Source organism: Alligator sinensis, unplaced genomic scaffold, assembly GCF_000455745.1.
Source record: "Alligator sinensis unplaced genomic scaffold, ASM45574v1 scaffold1165_1, whole genome shotgun sequence".
NCBI classification, from domain to species: Eukaryota; Metazoa; Chordata; order Crocodylia; family Alligatoridae; genus Alligator; species Alligator sinensis.
Genome location: NW_005842477.1, coordinates 1,014,308 through 1,025,237, shown reverse-complemented (window position 1 = coordinate 1,025,237; position 10,930 = coordinate 1,014,308). Strand labels below are relative to the sequence as shown.

Here is a 10,930-nt window from a genome sequence, read left to right as displayed (position 1 = left end):
GGGAAGCTGCTGCAGTCCACCATCCTCGACGCCAAGGACGAGCTCGAGGAGGTAGGTGCGGCCCTGCCTCAGTTTCCCCGGGCTGGGGGGTCGTCTCCACCCCCTGCCTCAGTTTCCCTATTGGAGGAGCAAGAGGGTCCTCCTGGTGGACTTGTCTCCATCCCCTGCCTCAGTTTCCCTGCGGGGGGAGGGTCAGCCTGGTGCGTGGGCAGAGCTCAGGGGGGTCGTCTCTGCCCCTGCCTCAGTTTCCCCCGTGGAGGGGGCGTGCGGGGCTGAGCCAGGGAGAAGGAGCAGGGGTCCGGGGCCGGATCCTGGCGTTCGGCTACAGCAGCTCGGCCGAGCCTCGGGGCCTTGGACGTGTGGCCTGTGGCTCCTCACAGCCTCTCTCCGTGCCACGCCTGGGTGCCCGCCCAGGGGCCATCGCTGAAGACCGCCTGCGTGAAGCTGTAGGCAGGCAAAGGAGTGTCACTTCAGACCCCACATGAGCCGCCCCCTTGCACCAGTGCCCACGTGCCCCTCCGCAGGCTGGAGCTGCCCCAACCCAGGGACGGACGCGTTTGGGGGCTCTCGGCTGCGGCGGGGGGGGTTGGCAACAGAGGAAAGCAGGAGGCGGGAGAGGAGTGACCTGTTCTCGGGCCGGTCCCCTGGCGCTGGGCGCTGTCCTGTGCCACCAAGAGCAGGAGCCAAGTTCGCCTGGGCACGGGGCTGCCCGAGGTCCTCTCGCTCGGGAAGCATCAGAAACTGGAAGAGAACCCCGGAGCCGTGACACGCTGCGCTCGGCGTCAGTCCTCGGGCAGTCGCTTCTCGCACGTTTGTGCATTTTAAGTCATGGACGCGTTTTTGAAACCGCCGTCATCGACTTCATCTTCAATCCATGTTGGGACATGGGTTCAGACGGTGCTTGGCCACCCCCCTCCCGCTTTCCCCAGCCGCTCAGAGCACTCTGCCGGCCTGTTTTCCCATTTGCGTTTGCACTCCTGCATGTGAGACCTGTACAAACAGGAAGCGGGAGATCCAGGGGAAAGGGGACTGCGTGCACGGCCTGTTGAGTGACCAGAGTATGGGCTTCTCGGCTTGCAAGGAATTTCTTTCCCAGTCTTCGCTGTTAACCAAGTACAGGCGAGGATGAGAGCTGGGCAGCCCGGCTGTGTCCCTTCGGAATATGTTGTGTCCAGTGTGAGAAACCAAAACTCCCCTGGTGAGCTTGCAGTGTGCAGGCCTCTGGTCAAGAAGATGCACTTGTCTTTGGGCAGGTCACTTGGAAGCAGAGGTCAGGCTGGGAAGAGAGTGGCTTCCCTCACAGCTGCCATGCAGGGTGGTTCAGCTGGTGTTTCAGATGGCTGCGGGTTTTTGTATCTGAATGTCCCTCCCTGCAAAGAGTCGAACAGGAGGAACCTGCTAACTCCATTCTGGGAGAGAGAGTGGGGTTGTTCATCACCAGGAAAATTAATGTATGTTCCCACACATGCGTGCAAGTGCTGACACGCTAGTGGGCCCACAGGTGCACGAACATGCATGCAGTTCACATGCGGTCAGGCACACTGGTGCTCACACTCAGGCAGGCCCATGGGTATGCATGCAGCTCACATGTGGGCAGACCTGCAGATACGGCGCACCAGTGCTTTCACATGGGCAGGCCCACAGGCACATGGAGTGTGTGTGTGTGTGTGTGCACGCGCAGTTCCTTCTGCTGACAAAAAATGACTGTTCTCATTCCCATCCTGCAGCTGCTCTTCCATATACCCTTGGTGCTCCATCACGACAGAGCCACAGTGCATGTGTAGATTAACTGTGGGTTCGGGCCATAAAGTAGAACCGAGGCCACATTCTTGGATTGCCCCCCTAGTGTTAGGTGTGTGTGCGAGAAATGGCTCTCCGGGAGCTAAAACAGTCTCTAGGACTAGTGGTAGATTTTAGCATCCTTAGGAAAGCTGTGGTCATGTCAGCTGACCCACAGTGCATGGAATTATTCTTCCTTTCCATGTAAGTGCCTCTGTCAGCCCAAGAACTCATGGCCTTGTGAATATACGCCAGTAACTCCTATGAGCCCTGGTGAGCAGGCATCTGGGTCACCTCTGACAGCTCCCCCTGACTGGGATCTGGCACGGCTATGGGAGCAGGATGGGGCCTGCTGATTTGTCCCAGGTGAAGCAACTGGCTGCTGGTGGTTGTCAAGTGTCTTGACTCTTCAGCAGCAGTAGAAAAGGGGGAGTTGTTTCATCTGGGGCTTTGGCTCCTGTGGCATTTGTGGCACTTGGATCAGGCTGAGCTTAGCTGCAGCCCTGGGGTCATGTCTCCCTGGGCAGGGCATCACTTAGCCTGGCTTTTTGCCACAAGTTGCAGACCATGTAAATGAGCCCAGAATTAACCAGGAGCGCTGTGGGGGCTTTACACCCTGGCTGTGGCTGCAGGGACAAACTGGCAGACACATTCCCCCATGTGGCACCAGGGTGGAAGCAGTGGGGGTGCAGGCTGGGCTGGGCCTCGGGCTGTCATCCTGTGGCTCTGCCTTGTTCTGAGTTGGTTTTGGTGCCATGAGGGGGTGCCTGAGCCTGCGAGCCCCGTAGCGCGCACATGGCTGTTCTGGCTGGGCACTGGGTCTGAATTTGCCATGGGAGACGGACCTGGTGCCAGGCTCTGAATGCAGCATGTCCTCTCCTTGTTGCAGTGCTTGCACTCAGCTTTGTTTCTTGTGCTTGTCCCCTATAGAGCCAGAGTTGTTAGGTGTTGTTCTGGGGAGGCAATTAGATTGCAGACATGCAGCTACAGAGGATCCCTCAAGCCCCTCTGGGGTTGAGAGGAGGCTTTGGCCACCTGCCTTCTAGATTTCTCCCAGCTGTGGCCAGGTGGGTTTCATCCTGCCAATTTGGAGCACATGGTCAGGAGCAGTCTGAGGAGCTGCCTGGGTTGGGGCTCTTCTTCAGTACTCCAGAGCGGGTCCCAGATGGCATGTTAATGTGGAGCAGGAGCCTGGCCAAACAGAGTTCTCCCCTTCGTTTACCAGTCTTGGTTCTTGATGCTGCTCGTGATGGCACAGAGCAGACATTTAGAAGAGGGAGCCAGGGGGCATTAAGCTTGGCAGGTATTCAGGCTTGTCGTGTTTGCCCTGCAGTGGATACCCTGAGTGGCTGTGGGAGACCCCCTGGGGGCACACGGGGTGAGAGGGGGTGTTAGCCAGTATTCCTACACCAGCGTGCAGGAGCTGTTGGGACAGGGGTACCAGTCCCGGCATCACAGCCCCTTTCTTGAGCTTCCACAGTGCTGATGGAGCAACCAGGTGTTGGCTTGCTTGGCAGCTCTGCCCTGGCTGAGCTGGCTTGACATCCAGAGGATGGGAGCAGCAGCTGCCCCCGCAACCTGCCACAGCTGTACTGGGTCAGTCGCACGAACTGGAAGCTGTCACCCGGGCATGGCCTTGCTCGTGATCAGGGCTGCGCAAGTGCTGGCTCTGTGCAGCTCCTGCAATCCCTTCTGTACTGGAGATGCCAGCCCAGACACAATTGCTCCTGCTGTTTGCTTTCATCAGAAGCTTCTCTGAAGCTATGAAGGAATCGGAGCAGAGGGCATCCGCTCCTGGGTGGGCAGCTCAGCGCCTTGCCAGCACAGTGCCCACCTGCATTTGGAGGCAGGGGCTTCTGCTTGCAGCCTGATCACCTACATGTGCCAGCTCCAGCCTCACGGCATCAGAGTGGGCTGGGGCCAGTTAGTCACTGAGGCAGAATGTACCTGTGTCCCAGCTGGCAGGTCCAGGGAGCACGGGTCACTGCAGCTCCAGCTCTGCTCTCATAACGGGGATTAACTTCCCCGGTTCTGTCTGACTGTTGTGCAAGGCTTCCTGGATCCAAGGGATGGTTGAGTGATGCTCTGCCCAGAACATCAGCATAGGGCTTAAAGCAAACTTGGGAATAAGGAAGGAGCTCTGAGGCAGTCACTTTTCCAGCCAGCGGGTGGTTCTGGGGCCTGGACACCTGACTTTCATACCACGCTGGCTTTTACTTTGCTCCCATCACCACAGCACAGGCCGTATCCCAAGCATAGTCAGTACTTCCCTTGGCAGCATCTCCTATCAGCCTTCCCCCAGCAGCGGGGAACAACCCGGATTTTAGATGCTGATCAGAGCTCTGCTTGTGGGCCCACCTGCATACATGTCCAAGGAGCCTAGCAGTGGTGGCTGGGAAGTCACCTTCCCTACCGGGGTCTCAAATTTGGCTCCCGGAACCGCTTGTGGGGACATTGTGGCCTGAATATGCTGTTTCTGGCCTGGCAGGTTGGGTAGCAGGGGAGATGGGTGTCGAGGGCCACATTCCCGCTTGCTGATGCGTCAATCCGTTTGGTCTGTTTCAGAGACTAGAAAGATGCGTTGGCATCCTGACTTCACTGACCAGTGGGCTGTCGGAGAGAGAAGCCAACGATGCCTTGAACGCGCACGTAAGTGCTAGGGCCTCAAGGGAAGGGGTAACCTGGGCAAGGAGAAGGGACTCCCTCCTGGAGAAAACAGGCATGTGGGCCATCAACCAGCAGTGGGAGCTGGAAGGGCCTAGGCACTGATCAGAGGTTTCCTGTAGTCCATTAAAACAAACAGATTAAGCCCCCTTGTCTAGTAAAACCCCCTGAAAACCAGTGCTCAGTGTGGACTGGACACTGCCCCTTCTGTGTCCTCCGAACTTCTCGTCCCAGAGCCCCGTGGGCACGTTCACTATCGTGGCATTGGCCTGGCTCTCGGGAGGCATTGAAGCATTTTCTGACCGGAGCACTAGAACTGAGGAGGGTCTGTGCGAGACACCTGCATGGAGCCCCATGGCCTCTGCAGGCTGGTGCAGCCTCTGGGCTCTCTTGCTGCTCTGTGGCGGGGGTCCCTGTGGGTGGCTGATCCCTAGTGCTGAGCCTCCCTGTTCTGACCCTGCCAGAGCATTGGTGCTAAGGTCATCAGTGAAGGTCTCCCTGGGTACTGCAGGGGTTGCTCATCCGTGCTGCTTCCTTCCCCCTCCCAGGTGTGTAAAGGCCCTCCTCAGCACGAGGAGATCTGCCTGGGCCTCTTCACCCTGGTCCTCACTGAGCCCACGCAGGCGCAGAAGGTAAGGCCAGTGACCTGCTCATCTGGGGCAGCTGTATTCGCTGCCTTCCACTTCCCAGGTGGGCATTTCTCAGACCTCCCCTGGTAGTGAGGTCTGAAGACCTCAGCCTGGTGAGCCTGGCTGCTCATACAGGGGAGACAGCTGCATCAGGTTGTGGTCGGGTTCCCAGGTACAAAAAAGGCTCGGCCTTGCCAGTGCCAGTCCTGGCTTTGTGCCAGTTCCCTGCTTGGCCATGACCTTTGGGAGCCCAAGGGTTAACGTATTTGCAGGGGGCAAGGCGAGTGGATGTTGATTTCTCAACTGCAGGGAGGGCTGCTGCTGCGGGGTCGTGTGCTGGCTGGCCAGATGTGATGCTCACAGAAAGAATTACAGAAAACACATTCCGTTCACAAGCAAAATAACACTGGGCTTCCCCTCCTCCCTCCCTCCTCCCCTGTCACTCTGGAGGCTGGATTTCATTTTTAAGCATGTCTTTCTCGCTTAATAATGCTGAAAATTGCAGTTAAGTTTCTGCTTGGTCTCCTACATGGAAGCAGCATCTGCATCCCCAAAGTTCATTATTGTTCTCTAATGTCGCAGCTGTGGGGCTGGGGCTGGCTCCGAAGACCAGAGCTTTCAGGGGAAAGAACAGAGCAGTTTGTTCTCCAGGATGTGGCAGATAGATAGAAGGGGCCTGGGGAGGGGGTTTGCTCTGCCCTGCACGTTCCTTTAGATGCAGGTTGCACAGCTCATAGGGGCACCAGCTCTGGCCTTCCTTGTGCTGCCAGCCCCCTTTGCTGCTGCAGGCTGGCTTCTGACCTACCTAGGAGTGCCACCACACATCCAGAAATAAGTCCCCTGGCAGAGTGTGCCACTGTCACTCCTCTCTGGATTGTGACATGAGGACAGGGCTGTGCGGCCAGCCCCCAAAGCAAGCAGGGTGTGAAGGGTCTTTGTGGGAGCCTACACCTCTAGAGAGGCAGCACAGAGCAAGGAGAGCCCTTGGAACAAGGCAGCTCATGAGGGCATGGCAGAGCCCCCGGCTGCGGGGGATGTGCTGCAGATCCTGGCACAGCACTGGGCTGGGGCCAGGTTAACTCATGCTGGAAGGGCAGAGCTCCAGTCGAGCAGTGGATCTGGGGGAGCGGCTGCGGTCAGAGCCGGCTGGAGGCCATGAATTTGGGCGGCATCTCCTGGAAGGCTCTGGCTGTGCCTCTCCTGCCGAGCAGACCAGCCAGCAGAAATTAATTCCCTGATTTGTGGTCCCCCTGCTCACTGATACAGGTTCCCGCTCAGCCTGGGCCTGGGCTGTTCTGCCTCTCACAGTTATCCTGAGCTCTCCCGAACCCAAACACCAGGGTTCCTGGTGCTGGTACCATCCAGATGTAGCCCAGGTCTCTCGCAGTGTTGGTGGAGGTGACAGAGCCTCCTATCACAGGAGATCCCTTCAGGAGCCTCCTTGGCCCTTTGCTGCCCAACCATAATGAAAGGTCACTCTCTCGCAGCCCCCACTTCCCCGGAGCCTGGGCTGTGTCCCCAGCTGCCTTGCGGCAAGGGACAGAGCAAAGCCAGCCCCCCAGCTCTCCTGGGACTGTCTTCTCGGCAGGTTCCTTTGTCGGCGTGGGTGGGGGAAAGCTGTGTACCTGGAGCTGCCTGGCTGAGCCCTGCTTGGGGCCCTGCTAATGAGGCACGTGGCTGGCTCCCTGCTCTTGTCGGCTCAGCTCTTCAAAGCTTGCTGCATTTCTTGGGAGTAATTGGCCCTGCTGCTTTGACGAGCTGCTTTGGTCGCCCTTGGTTACTGCCTTTCCTCCCCCCCACTTGTCCCCACATGGCAGCAGGAGACGCAGGGCTGCTCTTCTTGTGGCTGTGCTGGTGCCTTGCAGCTGGGCCTGGGGCAAGCTGCTCCCTCCCCCTGCTCCCCCTTTCCCTGCCTGACCAAGGGGATAGCAATGCTCACAGGGCTCTCTGTGAATGACCCCGAGCTGGCTGGACTGCAGGGCTGAGGGGTTCCCATCGCAGGTGCAGTGTATGTGCCAGCAGGGGGCAGGGGCTGGGGTGAGTGGCGTGAGGCCTGGTTTGGGTCGGGCGCTTGCTAAAGGATAATGGGGGTCCCCAAGGGCTGCGGCATTCTGTCCCCAATGTCATGCAACTTCGGGGCCTGGGGGGGGGCCTCAGGGGTTGCCTCTTCCTCCCCTTTGTAAAGGCACCAACTTGCCGTTGGGCAGTCATGCTCACAGCTCTGCCGTCTGTCTCCCTGCAGCGAACCGAACCTTCCTCTGTGCTGCATCTACACTGGGCTGACCACAGACCCCTTGTCCCAGGGACTGCTCCCCGCAGCCAGGCCAGAAGCCCCCACTGCTGGGGCTCAAACTGCCACTGGCACCTGCGCAGGGAAGGAAGGCGCTTGAGCATAGCCACCTCCTTGCGGGGGATCAGCTGAGAGATGCGCTCCCCTCCACCCCCTTGTTGCCTTGACCCGGGAGCCAGGAGAGATTAGCTGAGCTACATGTGCCCAGCTGGGAGCAGGGAGGCTGACGTGCAGATATTGTGGCAGTGGAGAGGGCAGGCACTGCCTCCCCCACCCTCTCACTTTAATCAATGCCCTGCTCTGGGGCCAAGGGAGTGCCAGCCGCCCCGGAACAATCCCCCCATTTCACATGCCCGCTCCACCACCCAACTGAACCGCAGGGAGGCCGTGCTCCCTCCCGCGCCGGCTGATTTATCTCGTTAAATGGCCCATCCATCAGCCTGATCCTTCCTGTTAATTAAATGGCCTGCGTGAGGGGCAGCCTGGACCTGCAGGGAGGAGATGATGGATTGCTTGTATCCTCCAGAGTCATCAACAAAGTTGAGTCCCTTCCCGCCCCCTTCGTGCTGGGGCCAGGAGTTTTTACCCTGAGGCTCCCATCCAGTGGCCAAGGACAGGTAGAGGGGAGGTGGGATTACTGTGAATGACGATGCCTGGTGTCCCGTGAGCTCAAAGCCAGCTCTGAGATGCTGAAGCACTTGTCCCTGCCCCCAAACCGCCCGGCTCTTGGGGAGGGAGGAGGGGAAATGACAATTGGTCTCGTTTTGGAACTTTCCCAGTGTCCTTCCCCATCATGCTGAAAGATTGGGCAGGATACCAGTCCAACCGGTCCCCCTCTATGAGGACTGCTGGTCGCCTGGGTCACAAGCAGCCTCTGCCCAGCCTACCATACCATTGGTGTGTCTTGTGCCAGTGGTCTGCCCCCAGGCTTTTGGCCTGCTGCTGCCAGAGAGCAGGAAGGCTCCGGGCTGTGGCCATTCTGTAGGGGTCAGAGGGCAGCTGCCGGTCAGTCCCCTGTGGGCTTCTCCTCAAGCAGCTCCCAAAACCCCCCAGGAGAGCTCTGCACTGTCCCTGGGTTGGACCACAAGTCCCCACAGCCTCTTGGCCCTCATTAGCATTTCAGACAACAGTGAAAGGCCAGACAGAGCCTCCGCCTACCAGGCACTGTTTGCATCAGGTATCTGAAGGTAGGGAGCTACATCAAAGGGACAGTTCAGGGCCTCATTAGCTCTCTGGAGGAGGGTGGAGATGGATCCCTGCTCTCTGGAAGAGCCTGGCTATTAGCAGTGCAAATTAACACCCATGCAGAAGGATCTGGCAATGACTTCTCCTGGGCTCCCCTCTGCCTCCTGCCAGGCCAGCCAGGGCACAGGGAGCTTCTCAGGGCTCTGGCTGGAGTGTGGCTGGCTGCTGGCAAGGGTCCTTGTTGCCCCCTCTCCACTGCACAGAGCCTTCCTTGGGCGAGCCGCAGTCTGAGCTGGATGTAGGGCTCTGGGCATCATCAGGGCTGGAAGTGGAACGAGGTTGATCTTTGCAGCTGCCTCCAGGAGTGGAGCAGCAGGGGGGCAGCCCCTGTGCTGCTGCCTTCAGTGCATCCACGTGCAGTGCGTAGCTAGGGATGCGATCCTGCTGTTACAGAGCAGCTCCAAGCCATGTGCTCAGTGCAGCAATCCCCAGTTGTTCTCGGTGCACAGCGGGAGCCCCTGGGAATGGGGAAGTAGCTGCTTGTTAGCATAGACCTTGTGTACTGCCCCTTCTTACCCCCCTCCCATGTAGCAGTGCAGGATTGTGGGGGCTGGGCCCAGCACCCCATTTCTGCTCTGGGTTGTCCAGGGGATGTAGAAGCCCATCCAGCTGCCCTGGCTGCAACCTTCCTAGACCCAGAGGCCTTTTGCCTCCAAGGCAGCTGGTCCAGCACTTCCATCCATGTCTGAAGTGCAGCCCCAAAAATTGACTGTGGCTGGGCCAGGTCTGAGCAGGACAGCATGCTTCCTGTTGGGCCCTGACTCCCCAAAAGAGCTCTGCCTTGACTGGTTGTGTGACCCTGTGCCACAGTGCTACCGGGACCTGGCTCTGGTGAGCAGAGATGGCATGAACATTGTCCTGAACAAGATCAACCAGATCCTCATGGAGAAGTACTTGAAGCTGCAGGACACCTGCCGGACGCAGGTGAGCAAACAGGGCTTAGCCTGGCAGTGGAGCCCTGCCAAGAGCTGGAGGGGACTGCATCCGGGGGGCTGGGGGTTGCAAACAAGGCTAGGACCTAGGCTGGGAGGGGGGTTTGTGGGGGCAGCATCAGCAGGACTTGCTCAGCATCCGTCCTGGGTAGCGCACCCCATCTGTGATGGGAGCAGCACTTCTCACCCACAAGGGGAGTCTCCAGGGTTGTGGGCATCTCAGGCAGGGCCAGGGTCTGTTTTGGGCCTCACCCCTTGTCTCTCGTGCACTCTGCCCCTCTCCCATCCAGCTGGTGTGGCTGCTGCGGGAGCTGGTGAAGGGTGGCGTGCTCGGTGCCGATGGTGTCTGCATGACCTTCATGAAGCAGATAGCAGGTGAGTGCTGCCCCAATGGGCCTTGGCCCTTTGCTCTGTGCACACCCCGGGCCCCTCTGACTGCAGCAGCACAGAGCCCAGAGCCATCCTTGAGGTTCAATCCAGCCCCACCTCGCCTCTGTCCCAGGTGGGAAGAAGTGGGGGCCCGGGACTGGTGGATCCATGCTCTCTCCCCCTTGTGTTGCATCCTCAGTGACTGCATTGAGCTGTGGCAGGGCTGTGCTGGAAGGCCCAGCCAACCAGGCCTCTTGGGGAAGGTGGGCTAGTGGGGAGGACTCAACCCATTCAGTGCCAGGGAAGCAGCTGGTACAGTGGGAAGGCACTTGGGCAGCACCTGGCCGCACAGCAATGCTCAAATACTTTCCGCAGCTTCAGTGCACCTGGCCCCTTCATGCCCTTCAGGCTGCAGGAGCAACGCTGCCTCCTTCCCTGTGTCCCGTGCTGGTGCCAGGGCCAGGCACTGACGTCCGTGGTGGAGAAATCTGCCTCGCACCATCAAACCTGACATTTCGTTTTATTGCCATGCGGTGACAGAGGCTGGCTGGCTGCAAATGGGAGCTGGCACCTCTGTTCCCAGGGGGCATCCTGGCCTGAGGCATGGGAATGAGCCAGTCTGCCCCCTCCTCAGTCTGCATGGGGTCAGCTCACAATAGTGTGAAAGCCCTTGGCAGGTACATGACTGCTTTTCCTCAGCCGCAGCTCCCTGGGCTGGGCCCCTGCTGCAGCCTTGCTCGGCTCTGTTTTATGAGGCCTGATCACAACACCTATCGCAGTGGCTTGCGTGCCCCTTCTAGTCAGGCCCCGGATCTACCCTCAGGTTCCCAGTGCCCCTAGTAGAGATCTCCTGCTTCAAGCAACTACAGACCTGTTATGGAGCCCAGCTAAGGCTCTCGGCACCTGCAGGGAGCCTTTTTATTGAAGCTGTCCAAGTGCTTTGGAGTGAAGCCTTGCAGATCCAAGGCAGTGCTCCCAATCTAACAGGTACTGGGGGGGGGGGGGCGCGGGGCAGGTGGACC

The 10,930-nt window shown here is 59.0% G+C and overlaps 1 protein-coding gene across 1 annotated transcript in view; it reads left to right on the top strand.

Moving 5' to 3' along the window:
* The window catches only part of INTS3 (integrator complex subunit 3), a 34,763-nt gene that overhangs the window by 424 nt on the left and 23,409 nt on the right, over positions 1–10,930 (top strand). Inside the window, exons 2-6 of the mRNA XM_025212642.1 lie at positions 7–51; positions 4,345–4,428; positions 4,992–5,075; positions 9,418–9,531; positions 9,830–9,914. Of these exons, the coding sequence (XP_025068427.1) occupies positions 7–51; positions 4,345–4,428; positions 4,992–5,075; positions 9,418–9,531; positions 9,830–9,914 (412 nt within the window). The remainder of the gene's footprint in view (positions 1–6; positions 52–4,344; positions 4,429–4,991; positions 5,076–9,417; positions 9,532–9,829; positions 9,915–10,930) is intronic.